Raw genomic sequence first — 27,367 nt, forward strand, 5'->3', positions numbered from 1 at the left:
CGTCGAAGGGGTTCGCGCTGCCCGTGACGGCCACGTAGCTCGGCGTCGCCGCGGACCCGACGTTCTCGTAGTAGTAGAGGGCGCCTAAGTCTTCGCCCACGACGAGGTCGAGGTCGCCGTCGCCGTCGAGGTCAACGAACCTGGGCGTGCTGAAGTAACCGACGTTGATGCCGTCGAAGGGGTTCGCGCTGCCGTCGACGAAATGAGGGGGCAGGGGCGACGGCGTGGGCAGAGGCGGCTTCGACGGCGCCGCGGTCGTCGGCGACGGCACCGGCGCGGGCGGAGGCGTCTTCGACGGCGCCGCGGTCGTCGGCGCGGCCGTCGGCGGTTCCAGGATGTTCTCATAGTAGTCGAGGGTGCCGTCGTTGTTGCCCAGGACGAGGTCGAGGTCGCCGTCGCCGTCGCCGTCGACGAACGCGGGCGCGGGGTAGTCATCGACTTCGATGCCGTGATGCCGTCGAAGGGGCTCGCGCTGCCGGTGACGGCCGCGAAGGTCGGCAACGAGGCGGACCCGACGTTCTCGTAGTAGTAGAGGACGCCGTCCCTTTCGCCCACGACGAGGTCAAGGTCGCCGTCGCCGTCGAGGTCGACGAACGCGGGCCTGCTGGAGGAATCGACGTCGATGCCGTCGAAGGGGCTCGTGCTGCCGGTGACGGCCGCGAAGCTCGGCGACGCCGCGGACCCGACGTTCTCGTAGTAGTTGAGGACGCCGTCCCATTCGCCCACGACGAGGTCGAGGTCGCCGTCGCCGTCGACGTCGGCGAGCGCGGGCGCGCTGAGGTCACCGACGTCGATCCCGTCGAAGGGGCTCGCGGCGCCGGCGACGGTCGCGAAGGTCGGCGACGTCGCGGACCCGACGTTCTCGAAGTAGTAGAGGGCGCCGTCGAGTGCGCCCACGACGAGGTCGAGGTCGCCGTCGCCGTCGACGTCGCCGAGCGCGGGCGCGCTGTAGCCATTCCAGATGTCGATGTCATCGAAGGGGTTCTCGTTGCCGGTCCTGGCCTCGTAGCTCGGCAACGTCGCGGACCCGACGTTCTCGTAGTAGTTGAGGGTGCCGTCCTGCTCGCCCACGACGAGGTCGAGGTCGCCGTCGCCGTCGAGATCAACGAACCTGGGCGTGCTGTAGGAACCGACGTCGATGCCGTCGAAGGGGTTCGCGCTGCCGTCGACGAAACGAGGGGCCACGGCCGACGGCGCGGGCGCGGCGACGGCCCGCAGGAGCGCGGCGGCGGCCAGGAGACGCGTCCGCGTCGTCGCGACGGGCTGCCGCGCGGCTGTTCTGGTTCCCATCGATCGTGTGGTGGCGACTGGATCGCAGGCAACGACACCGTCGGCCTAGCTCATCCGGCCGCAACAATTGTTGCAACAGCGCGCGGCCTCTGCGAGGTGGGGCTGCTCTGCGAAACGTCGGCGCCGCCGCCGGCGCCTGCGTGAAGCACCATGGGGGCGGAGGAGAAGGACGGCGAGGGCCCGCCGTCGCCGGCGAAGGTCGTCGTGAGCCGCACGTCGCGCCATCCCTTTGTGATGAACCTGAGCTTCCTGGAGATCTCGCACCTGCGGGACCTGCCGGCGAAGCTCAACATCGTCGCCCCGCCGAAGGAGCGCGAGGAGAAGGGCGAGGGCGGCGAGAAGCACGCCCACGAGAAGCACGCGCCGCGGAAGCGGCGGCTCAAGTGCTGCAGCGTGCGGCTGTCGAACAACCACATCACGTCCGTCGAGGGCGTCGAGGGCGACGAGGGGTCGCGGCTGTCGACGGCGCTCGCCGACGTCTGCGCCGACATCAACGCCCTGCGCTGGATCGACGTGAGCTTCAACCAGATTTCGAGGATCGGCGACGCCTTCGCGCACTTTCCGCACGTCACCGTGCTCTATTTGCACGCGAACAACATCGCGTCGCTGAGCCAGGTCAAGGCCCTCGGCGAGCTCAAGGAGCTCCGGTCCCTGACGCTCCACGGCAACCCCATCGAGGACAAGAAGCACTACCGCACCTTCGTGATCCACACGATCCCCACGCTCACGCAGCTCGACTTCTCCACGATCACGCGCCAGGACCGCGAGACGGCCGCCGCCTGGGCCCTCACCTTCCGCAACAAGCTCGCGGGGCGGCCCTCGAACGAGGACGACGTCGGCGCGTTCTGATGGGGGGGCGTGGTAAGTTCCGTGGACTGCCGTGTAAGAAGTTCAACCTGTGGATGAGCTCGCATGCTGCAGTGGCATCGCTTCGCCAAGTGGCTGCTCAGCTTTGCCGCCGCGTCGTGCTTCGCGGACGCGAGCGCCGGCCATGGAGGCGCCGAAGCGCGTCTACGACGCCCTGGACGCCGGCAACTACAAGCAGGCGCTCAAGCTCTGCGAGAAGAACGAGCGCAACCCCGTGCTCGTCGCGCTCAAGGCGTTGACGCTGCAGCGCCTGGGCCGCCGCGACGAGGCGGACCGCACCTGCAGCCTGATTTTAGCGAGAGGCGTCGCGAACGACGACAACGTGCTCACGCCTTTGACGATGACGCTCAACGCGCTCAAGCGCTACGGCGACGCGACGAAAGTCTGGACCGACGCCTTCGAGGGCCGGCCCGACGAGGAGCACCTCGGCCGCGAGCTCGCCAAGGCGCACCTCAAGGAGGGCGCCTTCGGGAAGCTTCGGACCACGGCGCAGGCGCTCTACAAAGGCACGAAAAAGGCCGAGTACCTCTGGTGGTGCGGCGCGGCGGGCGTCCTCGAGCACCGCTTCGGCGGCCCCGCGGGCGCCCTCGGCCTGAAGCTCGGCGAGAAGCTCGCGGCCAAGGCCCTGGGGTTCCGGGGAGGCTGCAAGGGCGCGTCCGCCGAGGAGCTGGAGCTCGTCGGCGCGCTGCGGCGCGAGGCGGGCGACGAAAAGGGCGCCGTCGACGCCGTCGCCGACGCGCTCCAGGCCGACAGCGACGCGGCGCCGGGGGGCGGGCCGGGCGTGCTCCGGCGGCCCGAGGCGGGCGACCTCCGGCGCGCCGAGGCGCGCGGGCTGCTGGCGTCGGGCGGCGCCGCCGCCGCGGCGGCCAAGTTCTGGGAGCTCGTCGAGCGCGACCGCGAGGACTGGGACGCGCTCGAGGGCTTCGTCGTGGCGTCGCGGCGCGCCGGAAACGACCCGCGGCCCGCGCTCGGCGGCCTCGACGGCGGCGGGCGCGGCCCCGCGTTGGCGCTCCTCGAGGCCGCGCGCCTCGACGCGCTCGACGGGTCCGGCGGCGACGAGCTCGAGGCGCGCGTCGCGGCCTACGAGAAGACCTGGGGCGGGTCGCCGTCGTGCTTCGAGGACCTCGAGGTCCACGCCGCCGCGCTCGTCGACTTGGACGTCGCGAGCGTCGCGGGCGTCACCTTGGAGGAGGCGGCGCCCGCGGACGCGCGGCGCCGGGCGACGCGCGGCAAGCTCGCGCGCTTCCGCCGCGCGGCGCCGCCGGCACCGGACGCGTCCCTGGCGGCGGCCGAGGCCTTCCGGACCGCCGCGCGCGCGTGCGACGACGCGGGGACGGCGCGGGACCTCGACCTGCTGTGCGCGTACGCGCTCCGCGACGTCGGCACGACGGCGGCGACGCTGACGGCCTGCCGCGTGCTCGGCGAGGCCCACGCGCGCGACGAGGCGGCCGCGGGCGTCGCGCTGGCCTACGTCGACGCGCTCGCGGCCGTCGGCGCGGGCGAGGCCGCGCTCCGCGTCTACGGGAAGCTCGGCGTGAAGCAGATCCAGCTCGACTCGCTGGGCTACCTGCTCTGGCCCTGGACGTCCCACTTCGGCTTCTTCACGGAGCTGAAACTCCACTGCCGCAACATCCTCCACCTCCACGAGACCGCGCGGCGCGACGCGGACGAGTTCGCGTTCCGCGCGCTGGCGCACGGCAACTTCGCGCGCTGCGTCGAGCTCCAGACCTTCCAGCGGCGCCGCCTCGACGCGTCGGCGACGCGCCACCTCGCGCGCGCGGAGCTCTTCACGACGGAGCTCGTGCTGCATCTGCACGCGCCGTCGGACGCGCGCCAGTTCTTCGAGGGCTACGAGGCGGACGCGCCGCCGTTGGCGCTCGCGGCGACGGCGGCGAGCTTCGAGGCCGCGAGCGTCAACTGCGACTTCCGCGTGCGCGACGCCTGGCGAGAGGGACGTTCCAAGGACGCGGCCGCGCGGGCCGGCGAGACGCTGCGGAAGCAGATCGGCGCCGCGGCGGCGACGCGCGACCTCGTCCGGGCCCTCGTCGTCGACCGGAAGGCGCCGCCGCCGGAGACCCTCGCCGCCCTGCGCGCCCACGTCGCGGGGACCGACGGCGGCGCGCGGCGCGCCGACCCGGCGTCGCACGAGGCGGGTCGCCGGAGCCCGTGGCTCGCGCACGCCGCGGCGGACGACGCGTGGGCCGCGGCGGCCCGGGCCTACGAGGCGGCCGCGGCGGCCCTCGGCGGCGCGACCGACGGCGCGGCGCTCGACGCGCTCACGGCCGCGCTGGACGCCTGCGCGGCGCGCGTCGCGGCCGGCGGCGGCGACGGCGTCGACGCGGTCGCGGAGAGCATCACGACGGCGGCCGTCGTCCTCCACCGCGCGGTCGCCCCGGCCTGCGTCGTCCTCCTGAGTCTGGACGAGGGCGACGGCGGCAAGAAGGCCAAGGGCAAGAAGAAGAAGAAGGGCGGCGGCGACGCGACGCCCGCGCGCGCCGCGCTCGACGGCGCGCTCGCGGCTTTGGCCGCGCTGCTCCGCGCCGCGAGAACCGCGCTCCGCGCGCTCCTCTCCGCCGCCGACGACGGCCCGCCGGCGCTGCCTCCGTCGCTCCTCGCGGGCCTCGACGACGGCGCCCTCGCCGAGGCCCTCCGGTCGTCGCGGAAGATCTCCCTGGACCGGCTCCTCGAGGTCGCGGCCGCGAAGCTCGCGGCGCTCCAGGCCGCGGGCGTCAAGTGAGGCTCGGTTTCTAACGAAGGTTAACGGCCGACCTCGTCCTCGAGCGAGTCGGGGTCGCGGACGATGTTGAGGAGCGCCTGGTAGGAGCCCAACGCGCCGCCGACGACGCCGACGGCCAAGAACGCGACGTCCGCCGGGAGCTCGAAGGGCCGCTTCTCCCGCGGGCAGCGCCGGTTGATGATCGCCGGCGCCACGAGGCTCAGGATGCTGCCCGTCACGGCGCCGAGCAGCGCGATGAGGGCGCCGAGGTCCGGCACGGCGATGGCCGCGACGAAGACGAGGAACACGATGAGCAGGCGGAACGCGGCCCGCTTCGGCGGCATGGTCGCTCGCTTCCCCTCGGCCTCGGGCACGGCGTCGCCGGCCTTGGATTCCTCCGCGACGTCGTCGTCGCCGGCGTCGTCGCCGTCGATGGCGACGTCCTCGAGGTCGCCGAAGTCGTCGCCGTCCGCCGCCTCCTCCGTATGCAGGGGATTCTCCACGGCGCCGACCGTGACCATCTCCACGACGACGCCGTCGTCCTGCGCCTCGACGGCCTCGAAGGACCGCTTCTCGAAGCGCTTGTGCGTCGCCAGGAAGAAGTGGCCCTCGAGGAGCTCGATCGCCGGAAATAATTGCACGGGAAACGTGAAGATCACGGCGACGACGCAGGCGATGTTCGCGGCCACGGGCCCCGCCGTCGCGACAAAGCCCGCGCGGCCCTCCTGGGCCGCGATCTCCGCCGTGATCGAGCCCGACGACACCGCGGGCCACGCGACGTAGCACACCGCGCCGACGGACGCGTAGGCGACGGTCACGACGCCCATGCCCAGGTAGAGCACGGGGAAGACGTCGGCCTTGTGCTTGAGCGCGTTCTCCACGGGCAGCATGGAGCAGACGCCCTCGAAGGAGTAGACGACCGTGCCGAAGAAGAGCGGCAGCGTCGCCGGCTTCGAGACCGCGAACCCGGGCTCGTCCGCGGCGCCGATCTCCGCCGCGGCGGCGAATAAAACGATGCCGATGGCGAAGAAGATGAGCGCGTTCGCCAGGGCGGCGTAGGGCGCGATGGTCTTGACGTCCCGCAGCAGCGCGAGGCCGTAGTAGATGGGAAACACGGTGACCATGAGCGCTCTACTACTTAACGTCCGCGGCGGCAGGAGCGCGCGCACGTTCTCGCCGAAGAAGTCGAAGTAGACCGTGCAGACGCCGAGCTGGACCAGGTTCACGAGGAACTCGACGCCGCGCTTCGCTTTGGGGCCCACGGCGCATTCCGCGACGTCCGCGTACGTGCTCGCGCCCTCGTAGAACCGCTTGCAGAGGATGAGGCTCCGCAGGTTGTGCGTCACGCCCACGGCGAGGACCAGGAGCGTGCCCAGCCCCAGGCCCAGGCCCGCGTTCTGGAAGGCGAGCGGGAGGCTCAGGCAGCCGGGCCCGACGAAGGCCTTGATGAAGTACACGAGCGCGGCGTTCCGCGACGCGCCGCCGGAGCCGCCGCCGGGGGCGGAGCCCGTCATGGATGATGCGGGACCGGCTATCGACTGCTGCGGAACGCGCGCGCTGCGCGCTGTTTGTCGCTGGACATGACCATGCTCGATAAAAAAAGTCGGTCGACTGCGCGGCGCGGGCGGCCCGGGCGGGCCGGCGTGCGGTGGTTTTGTACGCGTCCGCACGCGTGCGTCGACTCAAGCGCGTCGTCAGATGGCCGACGGGCTGGCTCTACTCCAAACTTGCCTACTCGTCGGAGACGCCGGAGTCGTCGTCGGAGTCGTCGGAGTCGTCGGAGTCGTCGGAGTCGTCGGAGTCCTCCCCTCGAAGGTCGGCGCGATAGTACGTGAACGGGAAGCTAGTCCGACTCGGCGGCGGTGCCACATGGTACTCAACTTCTATGTCAGCGAAGTGACCCCTGAATCCGGAGAAATTATTGAGGAAGATTCCGCCCAATGGAAAGCAATTGAACGAAGGATCCGTGGACGGCATGCCCCCATCCCAACCATCGACGGCAATACTGACCTTTTCTGTTTCCCAATTAAACAATGCTACCACGGAGTACCAGTGATTTGGCTCGGCACCAGTAACGAGTCGTCTATGGTTCCCGTACTGGTCGGCTACGCGGTCGTTTACATACACCAGATTTGTTGTGCCATTCGACCCGGGCACGAAGCACAGTCTGCACAAACTCGAGTCCTCGAAGCGTCGGGATTGATTCCAGTCCCAGTCACCACGGTCACGGTCCCGAGTCGACCAGAGCGAGAGACTTGCGCCGTTAGCACCCTCGTCGAAGCGAATCCGCATCTTGAGCTTCCGCACGCAATTTCGTTGACCGCCGATCCGCCGGGCCATCCCGTTCCTGTATGAAAGAAATTCTTTGTGGTTTGATAAAACCAAGTAGTTCCTGGGACCATCGGTGCGCACATGCGCGGAGAACGTAGGATTATCTAAGGATTGTTGCACAGTTAAAACATAATGACTCGAGTCGTTCCCAGTTTGCGAGACCATTTTCCCACCGCTCGCAGACGCTAAAACTGTCGTGGCCGTCGTTTGCCAGAGCGTCCATGAAACCGCGCCTTGCCCCCGGATTACCGCGCACCAGCGAGACCAGCAGCCGCGGGTGGTCAGCGTTGAAGGACCGCGAGATGGTGGGGAGCCGCGAGATCGCTTTGAGGTCCAAGCAACGGACCATGATGCTGGTCACGTCGTGCTTGCGCCACAGCGACTGCAGGTGCTGCCGCCGCGTCGTGCGAGCGGTCTTGTCCATGCTGCGCCGCGCGCTGGGGGCTGCGCGGGTCGTCAACCGGCGGGCAGGACCCTCAATTCGGGGTACAAACGCCTCCCATTTTCAAGCTGCCCGCGCCCCGAGGCTTCAATAGAACTGCATCGTGCATACAAGAAGCTGTGCATCCTTGACGCAGCCACTTCCCAGGCTCATGATCACCCCTTACGTTCGGTCGTTCTCACCGCGCCACGGGCCGCGCCGTCGCCGCGGCTCGGCGATGTTACACGCCACCACCTAGTCCAGCTTATCGTCGCACGCGCGCGCGATGGCCGCGCCGAGCGCCTCCCGGTCCCGCTCGTCCGCGCAGAGCAGCGCCCAGCGGAGCGGCGCGCCGTCGCTCGCCTGGCCGAAGACCGCCAGCATGTGGGCCCGCCGGTCGTCGGGCAGCCCCGCGCCGTCCGTCGGCGCCGGCGCCGTGAGGCCGCTGTGGCCCTGGAGCAACAGCTGCGCCGCCGGCGGCCGGCCCGCGTCGACGTCGCGCTCGGACCGCCACGCGAGGAGGCGCCGCCCGTGGAGCACGAGGCGCCGCCGGTCGAAGGCGCTGGACGCGTCGGGCCGCAGCTCGACGCCGCCCTCCCAGCCGCAGTCCCAGATCGCGTGGAGCCGCGCGCGGCGGCGCCGGCGCCGCTCCGAGTCGACGAGGCGCCCCGCGTGGAGCGCCGCGCGGTGGCCGTAGCAGGCCCGCAGGTCGCGGTCGTTGGGCACGGCCTTGAGCGCGTTGAGGAAGCGGCAGGTCACCGTCGAGGCGGACGAAGGCAGCAGGCGGTACGTGAACTCGTACAGACCGAACGCCAACGTCAGCCACCGCGTCTTGATCCGGCAGAACAACACCGCCCCGACTAGAACGCCGACGAAGATGAGCCCCGTCTTCTCCGGGTGCGTCCAGTTCACCAAATTCTTCATCGACTCCATGACGTCCAGGTAGCGCCCTAACGCGTTCTGCGCCCAGGCCAGGTACTCGTGCGCGGTCACGGCCGTCGACAGCGGCCGCAACCCGTCGCGCGCGACGCCGACGACGCGCGACCGCAGGTCCGGGTGCGCCGCCGGGTCCGCGGCGTCCGGGTCCTGCATGGCCTCGACCGCGCGCGACGTCTCCCGCTCGTCCGGGTTCGGCGCCGCGGACGTGTCGCGGAGCGCGAGCTGCAGGCGGAGATGCAGCGCCGGCGGCTCGCGCTTCTTCTTGGCGTAGGGCACGTCGGGCGGCGCCTCGGCGTCGGATTCGTCGTCGGACAGCTCCAGGTCGTGCCAGCCCCGCCGCTCGCGCTGCGCGCCGCGGCCGCCGTCGTCGTCGACCAGGGACGCCACGGGCACCTCCACGGAGCCCAGGCACGAGTCGAGCAGGCGGTCGATGGGGTGCTGGCGCATGACGCGGAAGACGAGCACGCCCGTCGCCTCGGCCCAGGGCCGCAGCTCTCCGCCGTCCGCGGGCTGGAGCAACGGGTAGACGAGCGCGCGGTCGACGAGCGGCTTCGCGCGCCGCGCCTCGCCCGCCCAGCCCCGCCGCTCCCAGGGCTCGACGACGGCGAAGGAGCACGCGTCGGCCTCGCCGCCGCCGAAGCGCGGTCCCACGAGCCGCGACAGCAGCGCCGACGGGCCCGCGGCGCGGTGCGACAGCGTCGCGCCCAGCGCGCCGTGCCAGCGCGGCTCGCACGTCTTCGCCGCCGTGCCCGTGTAGCCCAGGACGTGCTCGTCGTAGAGGCGCCGCGGCTCGTCGTCCTCCGACGCGGCGTCGTCGCCGTCGTCGTCCGACGGCTCGGCGCCGTCGCCGCCGTCGTTTTTCGCGGCGCCGTCGCCGTCGAGGGCCACGTCTCCCGGGAAGAGCGCGGCGTCGCGCCAGAACGCGTCGTCCTCGTCCTTCGTGTGCCGCGGGCTCGACGACGCGCTCTCGGGCTCGCGGGCCTTCTTCGGCGAGCGCGTCGCCGCGTCCCGGGAGTTGGACCGCGGCACGGCCGGCGGCTGCGGCGCCGGCGCCGCGCGGTAGTGGCGGAACGACGCGACCACATAGACGTCGCCCGGCGTCGGCTTTTCCGTCCGCTTCTCGTCGCGCGCCCCCGCGTCGACGCCCCGCCCCGCGCAGACCGCGACCTTGACGTAGGCGAGCGGCCGGTAGCGCGCGGCGCCGCCGCCCAGGTGCTCCTCGTCCGCTCTCCGGAACGCGAGGTCGAGCTCGCCCGCGCGCGGGTCGCCCCTCGCGAAGCGCCGCGGCGCGAGCGCCGCGAGGAAGACGACGAAGGCGAGCAGCGGCAGGGCGCCCGCGTACTCCGCGTCCACGAAGACGCAGCAGCCCACGAAGGCGACGAACGCCGCGCCCGTCTTCAGCGGCTCGTCCCAGCTCATGAACGTCTCGTAGTCCGCGTAGGCCCGGGAGATGGCGTTGACGACGTCCGTCGCCCGCTGGATGTGGCTCCGCGTGATCTCGATGGAGAACTGGGCCGGCTCGGGCGTTGGGGGGGCGTAGCGCGGGTCCAGGCTCCACCACAGGTCGTCCGAGAAGACCTCGAGGTCCGCGCGCGCAAAGGCCGCCGCGCCCGCGACGGCGCCCGCGCGGTCCCGCAACGCCGCGTTCTCCGCGTCGTCGAAGAAGCGCGGCGTCGCCGGCGCGGCGTAGGGCACGGCGCCGGAGTCTTCCGCCCGCTTCGCGCGAGCGACGGCCGCGACGGCGTTGCGGTACGCGCGCCGCGCGGCGACGTAGGCCTCGCGCGCGGCGAAGTCCGCCCGCTCCTGGAGGAGGTCCAACACGCCGAAGCGCAGGCTGCCGACGACGGCGTCCCGCGCCGCGTCCACGAGCTCCAAACGCACCTCCGCGCCGAACGACTCGACCAAAAATTGCCACTTGGCGTCGAAGGTCGGGTCCGACGTCTCGTAGACCGTGTGCGTCCGCTTCGCGTAGTGGCGGTCCGTGGGCGTCGGCGCGTCGCGCGACGGCGCCAGGCAAAGCCGCGCGTAGTAGTCGCCGGCCTTTTTCGTCTTCGCCGCCGCGGCGTCGTCGTCGTCGTCGTCGTCGCGCGCGAGGCGCACGCCCGTGAGGTGGAGCGTCAGCAGCCCGACGCCCCGGCTCGACGACGGCCGCGGCTTCTCCTCGGCGATGTCGTCGACGGACGCCGACGGCCGCCGGGACACGGCTTTCTCCGGCGTCGCGGCCTCGGGCGACGCCTCCTCCGCCTCGGCGCTCTCGCCGTCGTCGCGCGGCGCGACGGGCGTGCCGAGGCGGCAGTCGTGCGTCGCGTGGGCCCGGAGCTGGCAGTGGTCGTGGCAGTCGAGCAGGCAGGACTCGCACTGGAAGCCCTGGTGGCGGATGCCGACCATCAGTCCGCCGCAGACCGCGCACCACGTCGGCCGCGTGTAGGACGTGAGCCGGAAGAGGTGCTGGTGGCGCCGGCCCTCGTTGAGGGAGCCCTGGGACTCCGTGCGCTCCAGCGCCTCGGGCGCCGTCGTCGTGCCCGCGACGAACTCGACGTCGACGACGACGACGGCGCGCGCGTCGTCGCCCGCGGCCTCGAGCGCTATCGAAAGCGTCTCCCGGCGCCCCGGCGCCGCCACGAGCGCCGCGGCGTCGACCGTCGCCTGGCCCAGGGACCGCTCGTAGACGTAGAGCTCGCGGCTCCGGAGCTCGACGTGCAGCCGCGGCGCCGCGTTCTCCGTCGCGGCGAGCTGCGCCAGCACCACGAGGTTCCCGTCGTCGTCGTCGGCCCAGGTCGCGTTGCCGTCGGCGTCGGCGTGGGCGCCGGACGTCGTCTGCTCCTCGCGCCAGGGCAACAGCCGGAACTTGGCCGTGAGCGACGCCGCCGGCACGGCGAGGCACCCGCTGGCCGACCGGAGCCGCACGTGGAGCAGGCCGGACACGGACGCCATGTATGCGCGCGGCGGCGCGCCGCGGCGTCTGATGTGGCGCGGCGGTTGTGTCGTGCGGTTGTGTGTCGCGCGCGCGGTGTCAGAGTCGCGCGCGCGACGAGCGCGGCGCCCTCGGCAAGTGCTTGCGCCGGCAACATCTCGGCAACCAGGGGTCCTATCACCATTGATGGAGTTGCGGTCAACGTCGGCGGGGCAGCATCGTGAGCAGCTCGCTACCCGTCGCGTTCGAATAGCCACCGGCAGCCGCGCCGGCTTGCCCTCGGCCGCCCCGCGCGCGCCCCGCCGCTCGGCCCGGTCGGTCGGCCGTCCTGCAGGCACCCGCGGGGGCCGGAGGCGCCGGCGCCATGGAGGAGAAGGACGGCGGCCCGCCGGAGAAGCCGAAGGCGCAGACCATCATCTGCATCGACGCGTCGAAGCGCGAGACGCACCACGCGGGGAACGGCTTCAAGAAGCTCTTCCGGCGCCTGCGGAGTAGCAACTACAAGCCCATCTCGAACAAGGAGGACCTGACGCCGCAGCTGCTCGGGACCGTCGACGTGCTCGTCGTCGGCGCGCCGCGCGAGCGGTTCACGGCCGACGAGCTCCGCGACGTCAAGGAGTTCGTCGCCAACGGCGGGTCCCTCCTCGTGCTCAGCAGCGAGGGCGGCGAGCCGAAGCTGGGCTGCAACGTCAACGAGCTTTTGGAGGGCTACGGCATGTCCGCGCAGCCCGACTCCGTGTTGCGGACGGTCTACTACAAGTACCTCCACCCCAAGGAGGTCTTCGTCTCCCACGGCGTGCTCCAGCCCGAATTGGCGACGCACAAGCACCTGAGCCACGGAAACGCGCGGAAGCACCGCCGCGGCGGCGTCGCGGCGGCCAAAGAGCCCGAGGGCGGCCACGACGCGGCGCAGGGCGGCGGCCTCTCCTTCGTCTACCCGCGCGGCGCGACGCTCAGCGTCCAGCGCCCGGCGCGCGCCGTCCTCTCCAGCGGCGCCATCTCCTACCCCATCCACCGCACGGTCTGCGCCGCCTGGGAGGGGTCGCACCCGAACGGCGAGCGGAACCGGCCGCGGCCGCGCGTCGTCGCCGCGGGGGCCGTCGAGATGTTCTCCGACGAGTGGCTCGACAAGGAGGAGAACGGCACGCTCTGCGACCTGCTCTTCCGCTGGCTCGCGCGCGACGCCGAGGCGCCGAGCCTCGTGTCCGCGGGCGCCGCGCACCACTGTGCCGAATGCAACCACGGGTTTGAGTTGTCCTGACCAAACTTCAGAACTCTCTAGCTCGGTCAAATCGAAGTCGATTCGGCTGATTTTTGGACGATTCGATTGCTCTCGTCGAGTTCTCGAAGCGAAGCCGAAGAGCTTTGCGTCGAAACTGTCGCGTACGCTCACATTGAAGTCGAGTTGAAGATTTGAACGGCACAGGCGCACCCCAAGGACGACAAGCCCAAGGGCCACCACCACCACCACAAGAGCGCGAAGAACCGGGGCGGCGCGCCGTCGCCTACCGACGGCAAGCACCACCACCACCACCACCACCACAAGCACGCGCCCACGGAGGTCGAGCGGGGCCACCACGGGTCCTTCGACCCCGGCATGGACACGACGTTCGACATGTCCGGCGAGCACCACCACGCGGGCGACGACGCCGCGGCCTACGCGCGCGTCCCGGACATCGAGGCCCTGGCGTCGCGCCTGCGCGCCTGCCTCCAGGAGAACGACGAGCTGCCCCGGAACTTCACGCGCCTCTTCAACGACGCCTTGTTCCGCTTCGACACGGACGTCATCCCCGAGGTCGTCGCGCTCTACGAGCAGCTCCACGTGAAGCACGAGGCCCTCAGCCTCATCCCGCCGTCCTTCGAGTACCCGCTGCCGCCCCTGCAGCCCGCGACGTTCCCGCCGGCGTTGCGCGAGCCGCCGAGCCCGCCGCTCGACCAGTTCGACCTCGACGAGCACTTTGCTTCGAAGCGCGAGCGCCTCGCGCAGCTGACGAACAAGTGCATCCCCGGCGGCATGACGAAGAAGGACGGCGACGCGGCGCTGGCCGAGCCCGACGACCTGGAGTACTACGTCCGCGAGGCGGGCGAGATCGTCGGCGCGACGGCGCACCTCGCCGCGCGGTCGCCGGAGAACGCGCTGTCCGCGAAGCACGTGCTGGCCTTCGTGCTCAACGAGCTCGTCACCTTCAAGAAGGTCAACCCGACGGAGGCGGCCGAGGTCGACCACACGCGGCGCGCGGGCGCCGAGGACACGAACCCGCAGCACCGCTCCGCGGGGACGATCATCGCGTCGACGGAGCCCATCAAGAAGCGCGCCCAGCTCACGCACCTCAGCGCCTACGACGCCGACGCCAAGGACGCGGGCCCGGCGCCCCTCGACGACCCCAAGGGCGGCCGCCTCGCGCCCGCCGCGGGCGGCCGGCCCGTGTCGCGCGCGGGCCTCGACGACAAGGGCTCGCGGCCGCCGCTCCGCGCCTTCGGCGGCGAAGACGACGTCGCCGAGTCCAAGTCCGGCGGCGACACCGCCGAGGTCATGACCTTCAAGTAGCGCGGCCCGTTCCCCCGGCCGGCGCGCCGCCGCGCCACCCCTTCCCCGACCATCCCCCGGGGGCGCTCTCGTAACCAGATCGCCCCTTTTTTTGTACGCTAGAGCCGCCGCCGGCTCGGCCGGCTCGGCCGCGGGCGGGGCCGGAGCCCGCGGCCGGGCCCCTCGGGCGAGGAGCACTCCGACGACTCGGGGCTCGGCGACCGCCGGCGCACGCGGACGTTGGGCAGCGCCCGCGTGCGGCGCCGCCGCTCGAAGGCGCGCTCGTCGGCGGCGCGGCGGTCGTCGTCGAAGAGGGGCGCGCGGCCGACGGCGTCGCCGAGGAGCGGCGGCGGCTGGTCCGGGAACCTCCGGCCGAACGCGGAGAAGCCCGACGCGCCCGGCGGCGGCGGCGGGTCGTCGCCGGGCCGCCGGCTGATGGGCACGCAGCAGCCCTCGTCGTCCGTCGAGCTCCAGGACTCGCGCCGCTTCTTCGCGGGGAGCTGCGCGGGCGCCAGCGTCGGCGTGAACCCCGCGGGCGTGACGTGCGCGACGTCGGGCGACGCCGCGGCCAGGAGCTCGTCGCGCTTCGACGCCTCCTCGGCGGAGCAGGCGCCCGTCCAGTGCGCCGAGCTGCAGCGGAAGGGCCGCCGCGGCTCGTCGTTCGTCGCCAGGCTCCCCATGCGGCTCATGATGTCCTCCATGGCGCCCGGGGCTGCCTCCGCCGCGGCGAGCGGCGAGGCGAGGCGCGACGGGACGCTCGAGGGGACACCCCGCGGAGGACCGGCCTCCGCGGCGCCCGCGCGTCGCCCCACGAACTCCGAATCGGCCGCGCCGCCAGCACCGCAGATCTATTGCGCAGATTGTAATTCACAGCGTCACATAAAACTTCACCGCAACGAGATGTACAAGTTCAATACCAGCCTAGGCTAGAGCCTAGGCCTCTACAAGTGCCTCTACGCGACATCCCTGCCCGCGGTCGCTTGCGTAGCCACGCTGCTAAGGCACGCTCCAGCACCCGCGAAGCGCGGGGACCTTCCTCTGATTTAGCCCCCGCCTAGCCGCGGCCGCCGCGCTGCTTCTTCGCGCCGCCGCCGCGGCCCCGGCCGCCCTTGCCGCCCTTGCCGCCCTCGGCGGGCCGCTTCTTCGCCGTCTCGCTGTGGGAGATGCGCAGGTCGCGGCCGCGCCACTTGGTCCCCGCGCACGCGAGCGCCGCCTCGAGCGACGCCTCGTCCTCGAATTCGACGTGGCAGAAGCCGCGGAAGTTGCCCGTGTCCGCGTCCGTGTGGTAGCGCAGGTTCGCCACGGCGCAGCCCTGCTCGGCGAAGTAGGCGGCGACGTCGTCGCGGCTCGTGTCCCAGCCCATGTTGCCCGCGTAGACCGTGAGCGACCCCGCCTTGCGCTCCGGCGGCGGCCGGCGATTCGCGGTCTGGTCGCGGCGCACCTTGAGCCTGCAGCGCTCGTCGTCCTCGTAGGCCGAGCCGTCGAGGTTCAGCGCGCGCTGGAGCGCGTCCTCGTCGCCGAAGGTCACGAACGCGATGCCGCAGAACTTGCCGGGCGTGTCGTCGAAGTCCTTGAGATCGACGCGCCGGACCTCGCCGCAGGCGTTGGCGAAGTAGGACGACACGGAGGCCTCCGTGGACGAGTAGGGCAGGCCGCCGACGTAGGCGCGCCGCACGTAGGCGTCGTCGGACTTGGGGTCCGCCGCCGCGAGCTTCGCCGCCGCGGGCTTCGCGTCGCCGGACTCGAGGCGCGACGTCTCACCCGTCACGGCCGCGAGCTCCTTCTGCAGCGCCGCGAGCTCCGCCGCCTCCTCGGCGCTCGGCGCCTTCTTGGCCTTCTTCGACTTCTTCTTCTTCGGCGGCGCCGCGGCCGGCGTCGCCGGCGTGCCGCCCGCGCCGCCGGCCTTGGTCTCGAGCGCGGCGTTCTCGCGCTTGATCTTCGCCAACTCTTCTTTCAGCTTCAGCAGCTCCTGCTGCTCCTGCTGCGCGGCCAGCTCGGCGCGGAGGTCCTCAATCTCACCCATCCTCGAGCTCGTGTCGAGATGCTGTTTTTGTCGCCAAGCTGAAGATGCAGCCGCGAAGCAGTCCTATTGCAGTGCATAAGCATGGGCGGCCAGGGCTGCGATAAAACCGCACCCTCGCGCATGAACAGCCGTGATGCGCGCGACTAGCGCGCGGCCCTTCTGGCTGCGCGGCTGCCTGCTCGCGGTGCTGCTCCACGACGGCAGCGCGCAGGTCCTCGTCAGCTCCCTCGTCTACGAGGGCGGCGGCTACGCGCTGCGCACGCTGGAGAACGTCCTGCAGTTCACGCGCGGCGACACGCCCGTCGTCGTCCACGTGAGCGCCGGCGCGAAGCGATCGGACTTCCGCGACGTCGCGGCCTTCGACGGCCGCGACGGCCGGCTCCGCGTGAACCCCGAGCGATTCGCGACGCGCCACGGCAGCGGCACCGTGCTGCTGGGCCACGTGAGCAACGCGCTCTACGGCGCGTCCCTGGGTTTGAACTTCCGCCACGTGCTGTTCTCGAGCTCGACGAGCCGCTTCTTCCGGCCGGGCGTCGAGCGCCACGTCGCGCGCCGCGACTACGCGCGCGTGGAGGAGGCGGCCTGGCTCCGCAAGTACTGCGAGTCGCGGAAGCGGCGCCTGCATCGCGCCTTCTTCGACGCGCTGGGCGACAAGGCGTCGTGCCGCGCGTTCGGCCGCGTCCGTCGTTTGTTTCCGCGGCCCGAGCGTCCCCGCGCCCCAGGCGCGGGCTTCTCGCAGCACGAGGGCGCGTTCTTCCCCCGGACGACCGTCGAGGCCTTCGCCGCGTGGGCCAAGGCGGGCAACGGCAGCGTCTGGGCGCGCGTCGAGCAGCTCCGGGGCGCCGGCGGCGGCCAGGGGGCGGAGGAGGCGAGCCGCGGCGTCCGGGCGCGCGGCTCCGGGGCTCCCCCGCGCCTCCGCGTCGCACCGTCGCGCGTCGTAGGTCTACCTCCAGTCGTTCGTCCTCGTCCGCGACGCCGCGAACTACTCGCGCGCTTCCGGCGGGTCCCCGGTCTGCGAGCACCATCCGCCGCGGAGGCAGCTCCTCGGCCCGGTCGCCGTCGTCGCGCGCCGCCTCGGCGCGAACGCGTCCGGGTCCGCGTTCCAGCTCAAGCGCTGGGGCGGCGAGGGCGACGACTTCCTCGCCTGCCTCGCGCGCGGCGACGCCGGGAGCGTCGCGGACGTCGCCTACCAGCGGACGACGCTCCGCTGCGTCGACGACGCGCGGCTCGAACTGCCGGCGGCCTTCGCGGGCGCGCCGACGCGACACGAGCGGGCCTCGATCTTCGGCGACGCGGACCCCTACCCGAACCTCGCGGCGCTCGCGAACGCGACGCGCGCCTGGCTGGCCGCGGCGCCAGATTAGTAGTACGCGGCCACGTCGGGCGGCGCGGAGGGCCCGAGGAGCAGCGGCGCGATCGTCGCCGAGAGCGCCGCGAGGCCCGCGACGACCACCGCCGCGAACACGACGACTTCGCCGCCGCCGTCGTCGCTCGGCTCGATGTCGAGACTCCCGGAGCCGGGCACGGACGCCCAGGGCAGCGCCTCCGCGACGGCGTCGGCCCAGGCGTCGGCCGTCGTTCCCGGCGGCCGCCGGCAGACCTCGAGAAACAAGCGCAGGTCCGCGGCGCACCGCCGGTTCTGGAGCTGCCCCCGTCGGAGCAGGTCCGCGAAGAAGAGCGCCTCGTCGACGCGGCGGAGCTCCCCGTCGTCGAAGGTCAGCGTCGTCGTGCCTTCGACCGTCGCCAGGGGCACCCGCAACTCCCCCGTGCGCGCGGCCGAGCGAAAGAGCTCGAAGACCTTGCGCCAGGAAAACGACGACACCTCGCGGCACCGGTCCGCGTAGCTCGTCGGCGTCGCCGCGACGCCGGGCCACGCGGCCGCGACGGCGAGCAGCCAGCGCGCGGCGTCGGGCGTCCACGTCGCGTTCCAGCGGACGATGACCTCGCGCGGCGCGACGCTCGCGACGGACGCCGTCGCCGTCGCGAAGCCCTCGAGCTCCTCCGTCGCGGCCCAAAAGTCCGCCGCGGCCGCGAGCTCCGCGGCGCCGGCGAAGCCGCCCGCGGCGCTCGAGAAGCGGACGTCCGGCGCCCACCGCGAGCGCGGCGCGAACTCGACGGCGCCGCGCTTCGCGACGTGGGCTGCGACGAGCTCGCGCGGCGACAGCGCGCGCGCGCAGGCGCAGAGCGCGAGGAGGCGGCGCATAGCGCTCGGAGAGCTGCGATGCTCGCACTGCGGCAGCGGAATTGCTCGAGCAGCTATCGAGCGCCCATGCGCCAAGGGCTCAATGAACGAGCAACAACGACTTCAAGAACTCGGGCAGCCGATTAGAATATGAGCGCCCTCTTGCCGCAACCGCCCTTGCTGCATTAGGTGGGAATTCAAGGACTCGGGCAGCCCGATTAGAGCATGAGCGCCATGTCGCCGCCGCCGCCTTCGCTGATCGCGTGCGTGCACAACTCGCAGCGCATGCCGGCGGTGCGGGAGCTGCTGCGGCGGCGCGACGCGGGCCTGCTCGCGTCGCTGACGATCTTCATCCCCTCCGGCGCGCGGTACGAGGCCTTCGGCCGCGACCTCGCGGCGCTCGGCGTGGCCTGGCGCCACGCGCGCAAGGCCGAGTACGAGGCGCTCCTCGTGGCGGCCGCGCCGGACGTCGTCCTGACCCTGGGCTGGCCCTTCATCCTGACGCGCGCGGCGCTCGACGGGGCGCCGGCGACGCTCTTCGTCAACTCGCACCCGAGTTTGCTGCCGCGGCACCGCGGCTTCTCGCCGTTCTGGGGCGCGATCCGCGACGGCGACGCCGAGGCGGGCGCGACGGTCCACCGCATCACGCCGGGCATCGACGACGGGCCCGTGCTCCTGGCGACGCGCTTCGAGCTCTCGAAATTCGACACGTACCTCTCGTGCAAGCGCCGGACCTTCGACGCGGAGGCCGACGGCGTCGGCCGCGCGCTCGACGCCGTGGCGCCGGTGCTCCGGGACGCGCCGGCGCTCGCGGCGCTCTTCGTGCCGCAGGACGAGGCCGCGGCGAATTGGACGGAGAAACGGGGCCCGCGCGACTCCGAGGTCGACGCGTCGCGGCCCCTCGCGGACCTCTACGACGCGATCCGCTACTGCGACCCGGACTCCTTCCCCGCCTACTTCTACGTCGACGGCGAGCGCGTCGAGATCACGCTCCGGCGCGCGGCCCGGCCCGCGGGCGCGCGCGACGACGCCCTCTAAGAAACAGCGCCGGTCGCGCGAGCCGCGACCCGAGCGCGGGACATGCCGCGCCCGACGCGCCTTACGACACGCCCGTCGGCGGCGCGAGGTCGTCGCCGTCGAGGCCCGCGCGGTAGGCCGGGAAGAAGGCCCCGGCCCGCGCCGCGAGGTCGGCCACGTCCGTGTGGACCGCGGCCGCGCGGATCGCCATGAGCGCGTCGAACGCGCCCGGATCCAGCACGGAGGTGCCGAGCGTCCAGTCGAGGACGACGTCGCCGACGGCGCGCTTGAACGTCGCGAGCGCGTCGCCGGGCCGGAGGCCCCCGCCCAGGTGGAGCGTCGCGCAGCCGAGGGCCGCGCCGAGGCGCGCGGCGGCGTCGAGGATGGCGCTGGGCCCGGCGAGCGCGTAGCCCGCCGCGCGCGACCCCGAGAGGTGGTAGTGGAGCGCGGCGCCGTGGCGGAGGAAGATCGCCGCGGACACGAGCGACCCGTCCGGCGCCGTCGCCGTCGCGTAGTAGCAGTCGCCGCGCGGGAGCTCGGCGACCAGGGCGGCGTAGTAGGCCTCGTCGAAGTAGTAGAGGCGCGACGCGCGTCGCCGGTCCATCGTCTCCTCGTAGAGGTCGCGGAACGAGGCGACGTCGGCGGCCGTCTCGACGACGGACATGGCCACGGCGACGCCGCGCTTGCGCGCCTTGCGCACCTTGTTCCGGTGCTGCTTGGCCGCGCGGCGCCAGTAGCCGTCGGCGCCGCCCCGGAGGTCCGCGGCGATCGTCGCGACGCGTCGCGTCGCGAGCGCCGCCGCCGCCGCCCCGTAGGCCGTCGCGAAGTGCGGGAAGAGCGGCGAGAAGCGCACGAACTCGGAGACATAGCCGCGCTCGCGCGCCAGGGCCACGAAGGCCGCGCGGAACGCCGCCCAGTCGCTCTCCGTCGCGCGCGGCGAGGACCACGGCCCGGAGTAGCCGTAGGGCGACCGCAGGTCCCAGCCCACGCGCCGCCCGCGTCGCAGCACGGGCCGCTTCGCGTAGGCGTAGGCGACGAAGGCCGGCCCAGCGCCGTCGGACGCGTCGTCGCGCCGCCGCCACAGGGCGAGCTCCCAGGCCGACGCGCCGGCCGCAAGCTCCACGGCGCCCCACGCCGGGCTGTAGTAGAGGTCCGGCCACGGCAGCGCCAAGGCCTTCGCGGCGTCGACGCTGTCGTAGCACGTCAAGCCGGCCCCAGGGGCTGCCTCCATCGAGACTGTTAGCGACAAAAGAGTGCAGTGCAGGGCTGCAGACCTGCCATCGCGCGCCCTTCCGGCAATCGCCAATTGGAATGGTGCCTTCCAGTTCAACGCCGCCTTCAACCACGATGAGTTGCTCTTTTAAAATCGCTCACGATTTCTGGCGCTTGTTCGCCGGCGCGAGGCTCGCGTCGTGGGCGCCCGAGAGGCGGGAGTGGATCGAGTTGAGGCTGTGCTCGAGGCCCGCGTAGGCGCCGTCCGCGCGCTGCTCGGAGATGACCATCTCGTTCATGCCGCCGGGCGTCTGCTCGGCGACGAGGTGGCCCAGGGTCTCCGGCCCGGCGCCGGCGGCGTCCGTGAGGATGGTCTTGAAGATGCCCGTCACGTAGGTCGCCGCGACGTCGCCGGCGACGCCGTTGGCCTCGAGCCACTCCTGCGACGTCCGCATGCGCTCGTAGCAGTCGCCCATGAGGCACGTCATGCACTGGAGGCGGCGGTACTGGTCCTCGTCGTCGACGGGCACGGCCGTGCCGACGGCGCCGTAGATCGCCGCGGCCTCGGGCACGTCCGCGGGCACGACGATCGTCGTGCCCGCTCCTTGCTGCACGGCCGGCAGCGGGCAGCAGACGACGACGCGGTCGACCCGCGTGAGCTCTCGCAGGGTCGCGAGCTTCACGGAAGCCATGAGGCTAATAATCAACGTCGTCTTCGGGATGGTCAAAGCGCCGAGGACGTCCGCGGCCTGCGCCGGCAGCACGGCGACGATGACGCAGTCGCACGCGTCGACGACGGCCTGGTTGCTGTCGGCCACGGCGATGCGCTCGGCGCCGAACTCGTCGACGAGCGCCCGGCCCTTGGCGGCGCCGCGCGGCGACAGCACGAACGTCGGCTCGCCGGCGCCGGGGAAGGCGCGGCAGAGGCCGCGCACCGTCGCCGACGAGATGGTGCCCACGCCGACGACGCCGATCTTCTTCGGGAGCGCCGACCTAGAGCGACGGATTTTAGGGAGCGTACGGCTTGTCCGCGACGCTGGAGAACGGACATGGGTGCTTCTAGGGCGGCTGCGACGACGGTGAGGGCGGCGAGTATGGCTCGATGCATCAAAAATGCCAACAAGCAAATCGCCATTCTCAAGACATTCTCAAGGTTGAGCTTATCAAGGAGAGCGCTCGAGGCCGCCACCGACGTCGTCGCGCGCCGCTGCCACCGCACCGCACCCATCAATACACCCACACACGCACGTCGATGCTGCGCGCCGCCGTCGCCCAGCTCGCGCGGCGACCGCGGGCCGCGCTCTTCGCCACCAAGGCCCACGCCTTCGACGCCGCCGGTCGCGCCGCGGCGCTGGACGAGCTGAAGGCGCGCGGCTGGAACGACCAGCTGCCCGGCCGCGACGCGATCGCGAAGCGCTTCGAGTTCGAGAACTTCAACGAGGCCTTCGGGTTCATGACGCGCGTCGCGTTGTACGCCGAGGGCTGCGATCACCATCCCGAGTGGTCGAACGTCTCCTCGGTCGTGCACGTCGTGCTGGCGACCCACGACGTCGGCGGCGTCTCCAGCAAGGACCACGCCCTCGCGGACTTCATGGACTACGCCGCCGTCCGCGCGGCCGCGACGCCCCACTACATGGACAAGGTCACGTTCTCGGGCGCGGGCAAGCCGCAGTAACGAGGTTACGAGGCGCAGTAGGACGGCGGGTCGAAGTAGGACGCGTCGGGCACGGCGAGCCCCGGCGACCAGAAGATCGTGTCGAAGCGCGCCTTCATGGAGTGGAAGTACCAGCTCACGGGCGCGCAGGTCGCCGCGTCCGCGTAGTAGTCGATGAAGTCCGCCTTCGTGAAGGCGACGACGTCGCGGCCGTTGAACTGCGTGCGCCCCAGGGACGTCGCGTTCGCCAGCCAGTCCGGCCGCAGGATGCCCACGGGCATGGACATCGGCGTGCACTTGTTTTCGCGCGGCGTGAAGTAGTACGAGTGCCCGCTGTCGAGCTCGAGGTCCCAGAGCACGTCGGCTTCCGCGCCGTCGGGCGTGATGACGATGAGGTTGGCCTTCGCGTGCCAGTCGTAGTAGGTGACCGTCGTCGCCGTGGCGGGACCGAGCGTTTCGTTGTCGGGGATGCGCCGCTGCACGAGCGTGAACTGCTCCGGCCACACGGGCGTTTCGTCGCAGGTAGCGGTTGCGGTTGCGACGAGCAGCGCTGCGCGGAGCATCCTTTTCCGTTGCGCGCGCGCGGGCATCGCGTTCACTACGGCTCGGACTGGCGCGACCATAGCGGCGCGGCCTCGATTTTGCCTCTTCAAGCGCAGATTGTTGAAGACGTGCACGTGTACGTGCTCGTTGGGCATCCGGCGTGCAAGTCACCGTGCGCAAAAAAAAAAAAAACGGAAAAACGAGGGAAAAGAAGCCAGCCCGAGCCGCCTTTAACCGCCCCCAACTAGTGCCCCGTCTGGGCGAAGTTCGCGTGGCCCGTCGCGGCCGCGTGGTCCTGCGCGTCCTGCTGGCCCCGGAGCCCCGCGTTGCAGACGAGGCACCGCAGCGCGAATGACGACGTGTCCGTGAAGCGGCGCTTCGCCTTGGCGTCGGCGGCGAGCGCCGCGACGGCCGCCGCGGCGGCGCCGTCGTCGGCGGCGACCGTCGTGACGTCCGCGGGCGACTCCGGCGCTTCGGGCGCCGGCGCGAAGACGAGGGGGTCGTAGTGGACGCCGTCGAAGAGCAGGTAGCAGTTCCGCGTCGCGCCGGGCCCCGCGTAGCGCTGGTCGACGCCCGTCCGGACGTCGACGCAGACGAGCGCGACGTCGTCGAAGGAAGACGCCGTGCCGCAGCGGCCGCTTCCGTGCGCCGCGAGGATGGACAGCTCCAGCGCGCCGCCCCACGTGTCCTTCTTCGCGATCCAGGCGCCGTATTCGCTCCGGGGCTTCTCGAGCGCGGCGTCGGGGTAGGAGAGCTCGTCGCCGGCGACGACCGCCGCGCAGACGCGTCGCATCTTCGCCGCGGCCGCTTCGCCGGCGGCCTTTTCGGGCCGCGCGCCGTCCAGGAGGTAGGCCAGCGCGACGAAGAGGCAGTTGCCGTCGGCGTCCACGGGCCGCCGCGCCGCGGCGAACCCCCCGCCGAAGCCGCTCCCCGGCGGCGGCGGCGCGGCCGCGGCGGGGACGGCGTCCATGCGGGGCGTGCCGCAGACGGAGCAGAGCTCGACGCCCAGGGACGCGTCCGTCGCGCCGCTCACGTTGATGAAGGTGCACGTGCCGCAGGTCCACTCCTCCTGCGGGGCCCGCCGCGGCGCCGGGGGCGCGTCGTCGTGGCTCAAAGACCGCGGCGTCTCGAGCGCCGCGGGCGCGAGCGCCTCGCTCGGCATGCGGCTCAGCGGCGGCGGCGGCGGCGCGGCCTCGGGCACGGCCGGCCGCGGCGACGGCGTGGGCTTGGGCGGCGCGGCCTGCTGCGGCGGCGGCGGCGCGGCCGCGGCGGGCCGCGGCGGCGACGGCGGCGGCGCGGCGGGCCGCGGCGACGGCGGCGGCAGCGCGACGCCGGCCTCGACGGTGATGAGCGACCCGGACGGCACGACGTCCGCGGCGAGGGTCGTCGACGGGGCGTCGGACGCGAGCACGGCCGGCGGGCGGCCCGACTTGAGCACGCCGGCGCCGCACCGCGCGACGAGGTCGTCGAAGGTCGCCGTCTCGCCGACGCTGATGACCGACGTCTTGCCCGTCGCGTCGCGGATCTTGTAGCGGGGCATGGCTTTGTTCTCGGGGCGTGTTCGTGCGTGTATGCGCGTGTCGCGTCGCGTTTGTTTTGCGCGCTGTGCTGCGCTGGGCGAGGGAGGAGGCGGGCTGGCAAAAAGCTCACAACGGTGCGGCCGCATTGCGATGCTCGACCGACCTTCCTAGCGGCCCACAGAGGCTGGAGGGCTGCCCCGCACGAGCCCCGGGCGCGCATACCGCGCGCGCCGCTCCTCCCCGGCGCCACCATGGGCGGCGGCATGACGGACGCGGAGCGGGAGGCGTACCACAAGCGGCACCACGGCGTCGTCCACCGGCCCATCCGGCAGGAGACGGTGGAGTCCATGGTCCGCTTCGGCCGGAAGTGGCTCTGGGACCTGACCATGCACGTGCCCCTGCTCATGGTCGAGAACGCGCTCGACGTGCCCTGGAGCTCCAACGGCTTCGAGATCGGCGACGTCGAGCCGCGCCTCGCCGTCGCCGCGGCCGAGCTCTTGGGCGTCGAGCCCTTCCGCGTGCATTGCGAGCTGCTCCACACGAAGAGCGCGCCCGCGGACCCGCAGTTCGTGCTCGCGCCGGGCGACGACCCCATGCCGCCCATCTCCGTCCAGCTCGTGCTCTGGTCCCAGTGGTCCAAGGAGAACGCGACGGTCAAGAAGCGGCCGAGCTGGATCCCGCCGCCGCCGCCGCGGAGCCAGCCGCGCAACGCGCGCAACTACCTCGTCACCGCGTCCTACGAGGCGCTCCAGGAGGCCGTCGACACCTACCGCCTCTCCTTCACGCGCAGCGCCGTCACCGGCGGCAACCACAACCTCGCGGACCGCGACGCGAACAAGCACCACGGCCTCGGCGGCCGCGTGCCTGCGCACCGCTAATGACGGGATGGGCGCGGCCACGTCTCGCGAAGGCGGAGGCAGGCGCTCGTGTCGTTTTTTTGCGCGTAGTGAATGCTTTTTACGACGCGCCGGGGCCGCGCGACCCGGCTCCTACGCGTCCGACGGTGGTCGTTGGTTCTCCCAGGTATACGCGCCGAGGGCGACGCCGACGACCACGCAGACAGCGTCGATCCCGAGCACCGGCACGCCGAGGAACGTCTCCGCGAGCGACGCGCCGCGCATGCCGGCGGAGACCTTGGCGAACGTGAGTAGCGCGTCCGTGAGACCTTTGCCGCCGATGACGACCGACGCGCCCAAGAGCGGAATGAACAAGGGGTAGTCTGCCTCGTTCTTGAGCTTCTGCTTCATCCGCTCCTGCGACGACGACTGCGGCGGCGCGGAGCGCGGCGGTGCATCTGCGGCAGCCGGAGCATCCTCGACTTCCGCACGAAGCCGCAGCAGCGCGCATGATCTCTGCGGTGGTACGAAAGCGCTGGTGCAAGCCACAAGCGCCAGCGCGAGGTGAAAGAGAGCGGCCATGCTGACTCGATGGCTCCACAGGTCGTTCTTGTCGTCACCTTGCCGCCATCTTGCGTCCAGATTCAAGCATCCTCTCTTAAGTTGAATTAAGAGCCCCGGCGCGCCTTGTCCCGCGCCGTCGCGTAGATCGCCGTCCCGAGCGCGGCCCACAACGGTCCGAAGCGGCACAGCTGCGCGAGGGCGATGGCGAGCTGGAAAGAGCCGACGGCGAGCCGGCTCGGCGCCAAGCACAGCCCGACGACGAGCTGCAGCGGCAGCGTCACCGTGGCAGCGGCGAAGAGCGAGCCCGCCGCGTAGCTCGTTCCCAGCCGCCCGTCGGCGCCCGCGAGGAGCTGGAGCGGCCAGCGCTGGCCGAAGGCCGCGCGGTTCGTGGCGCCGAGCAGCAGCGCCGGCGGCGGCGGCGCTCGTCGTCGCGCGAGGACGTCGCCGAAGAGCGCCGCGGTGGCCTGTCCCGCGCCCGCCAGCGCGGTCCGCGTGTTGCAGGTGGAGCGGCGAAACAACTGTTCGGCTCGCCGAAAGAACGACGGCGGCGGCGGCGGCGGCGGCGCCCGTGAATAGGCGCTCCAGCGTCGCGCCGACGTCCGCGACCGCTCGATTGAGCCTCGCCTCGAGGTCGCGCCGCAGCCGCGCGCCGTCGCGCTTCGTCTCGTAGGTGATCTGGCGCGAGACCGCTTCGTAGAATCGCCGCAGGAAGCCCGGCGCCTCTTCCCTGAGCGCCGCGGCGTTCTCGCGGATTTTCGCGCCGAGGAGCGCCGTGCAGCAGTCCGCGGCGACGACGCCGGCCAGCGCGGCGGCGACGTGCGCGGCGCGCGCCTGCGCGCCCATGGTCGCGAGCCGCGAGCCCAGCGCGACGAGGAGCACGTCCTCGCTCGCGGGCAGGCCGAGGCCCGTCGCCGCGACGGCGGCGAAGAGGCCAAGCGCGCCGCCTGGCGCGCAGCCGTCGCAGGTCACGTAGGGCCACATGGGCGGCATGGCACTGTGCACGGTCCTGCTCGGTGCGTGCAATGTCCTGCGCGGCGCGCGCAGCGTCCGGCACGGTGCGCGCAGCGTCCGGCTCGGTGCGTGCGCCTGCGGCGGCTGCGGCAGCGCCGTCGACAGCGTCGCGAAGAGCAGCAGCGCGCGTTGAAACGCAGCAACCATTGCGGCTGGTGGTGTCACCTGCGGCTCTCACGGACAACCCATGCTCTCGCACTGCAACAAAAAATGAGTGAAGCAGCCGAGCGCGATGATGGCCGTACCGCGTGTTAAGACGCTTTGCTCGGCGTGAAACACTTAGCAAAACAGACAGTGCTAGCAAGCAATCCTGCGCGCAGCAAACGCCAGCAAAACAGGATGCATCGCCTCCTGCTGCTGCTGCCCGCACTCGCAACCACCATCGCCGAACCCGACTGGGCGCAGCGCGCCGCGGCCGTGAAAGACGCCATCCACGCCTCCTTCGGCGCCTACATGGCGCACGCGTCGGACTTCGACGTGCTGCTGCCCGCCGCGAAGACCGGCGGCGACGTCGCGGGCGCGCGCTACGCGCTCTACGAGTCGCTCGACACGCTCTACGTCGCCGGGTTGGCCGACGACTTCGACGCGGCCGTCGCGGCGATCTTCGCCGGCGGGCTGCGCGATCCGCTGCGGCGCGGCGCGCCCGCGCCGAAGCGCGTCGCGTCCGTCGCCGAGTACGCGCGGCGCGTCGTCGGCGGGCTGCTCGGCGGGTTCGAGGTCTCGGGCGACCGGCGGCTGCTGTACGCGGCCGCGCACGCGGCGGAGCGCGCGCTCGACGCCCTGCCGGACACGCAGGACGT

At 72.1% G+C, this 27,367-nt stretch overlaps 6 protein-coding genes across 6 annotated transcripts; 3 read left to right on the plus strand and 3 right to left on the minus strand.

Annotated features, from left to right (window-relative positions):
* Positions 1–1,680: 1,680 nt before the first annotated feature.
* Positions 1,681–2,073, plus strand: AURANDRAFT_7168 (hypothetical protein; the record flags this gene model as incomplete). The annotated part of the gene is made up of 1 exon (XM_009038211.1): positions 1,681–2,073. A coding segment is annotated over one exon (393 nt), but the record flags the coding sequence as incomplete, so codon positions are not given.
* Positions 2,074–7,880: 5,807 nt separating this feature from the next.
* AURANDRAFT_63847 (hypothetical protein) lies at positions 7,881–11,498 on the minus strand (the record flags this gene model as incomplete). Its single annotated transcript, XM_009038529.1, has 1 exon — positions 7,881–11,498. One exon carries the CDS (start codon positions 11,496–11,498, stop codon positions 7,881–7,883), a length of 3,618 nt encoding a protein of 1,205 aa, XP_009036777.1.
* Positions 11,499–11,884: 386 nt separating this feature from the next.
* AURANDRAFT_2280 (hypothetical protein) lies at positions 11,885–13,717 on the plus strand (the record flags this gene model as incomplete). The annotated part of the gene is made up of 2 exons (XM_009038189.1): positions 11,885–12,679; positions 13,106–13,717. Coding segments are annotated over 2 exons (1,407 nt in total), but the record flags the coding sequence as incomplete, so codon positions are not given.
* A 1,342-nt stretch (positions 13,718–15,059) lies between these two features.
* AURANDRAFT_63849 (hypothetical protein) lies at positions 15,060–16,028 on the minus strand (the record flags this gene model as incomplete). Its single annotated transcript, XM_009038528.1, has 1 exon — positions 15,060–16,028. The coding sequence occupies one exon, from the start codon at positions 16,026–16,028 to the stop codon at positions 15,060–15,062; it is 969 nt and encodes a 322-aa protein (XP_009036776.1).
* Positions 16,029–21,778: 5,750 nt separating this feature from the next.
* AURANDRAFT_8762 (hypothetical protein) lies at positions 21,779–22,054 on the plus strand (the record flags this gene model as incomplete). The annotated part of the gene is made up of 1 exon (XM_009038283.1): positions 21,779–22,054. A coding segment is annotated over one exon (276 nt), but the record flags the coding sequence as incomplete, so codon positions are not given.
* Positions 22,055–25,145: 3,091 nt separating this feature from the next.
* On the minus strand, positions 25,146–25,574 carry AURANDRAFT_63851 (hypothetical protein; the record flags this gene model as incomplete). Its single annotated transcript, XM_009038527.1, has 2 exons — positions 25,146–25,409; positions 25,521–25,574. The coding sequence occupies 2 exons, from the start codon at positions 25,572–25,574 to the stop codon at positions 25,146–25,148; spliced, it is 318 nt and encodes a 105-aa protein (XP_009036775.1).
* Between the last annotated feature and the right edge of the window lie 1,793 nt (positions 25,575–27,367).

Source organism: Aureococcus anophagefferens (assembly GCF_000186865.1).
Source record: "Aureococcus anophagefferens unplaced genomic scaffold AURANscaffold_8, whole genome shotgun sequence".
Taxonomy (NCBI): domain Eukaryota; class Pelagophyceae; order Pelagomonadales; family Pelagomonadaceae; genus Aureococcus; species Aureococcus anophagefferens.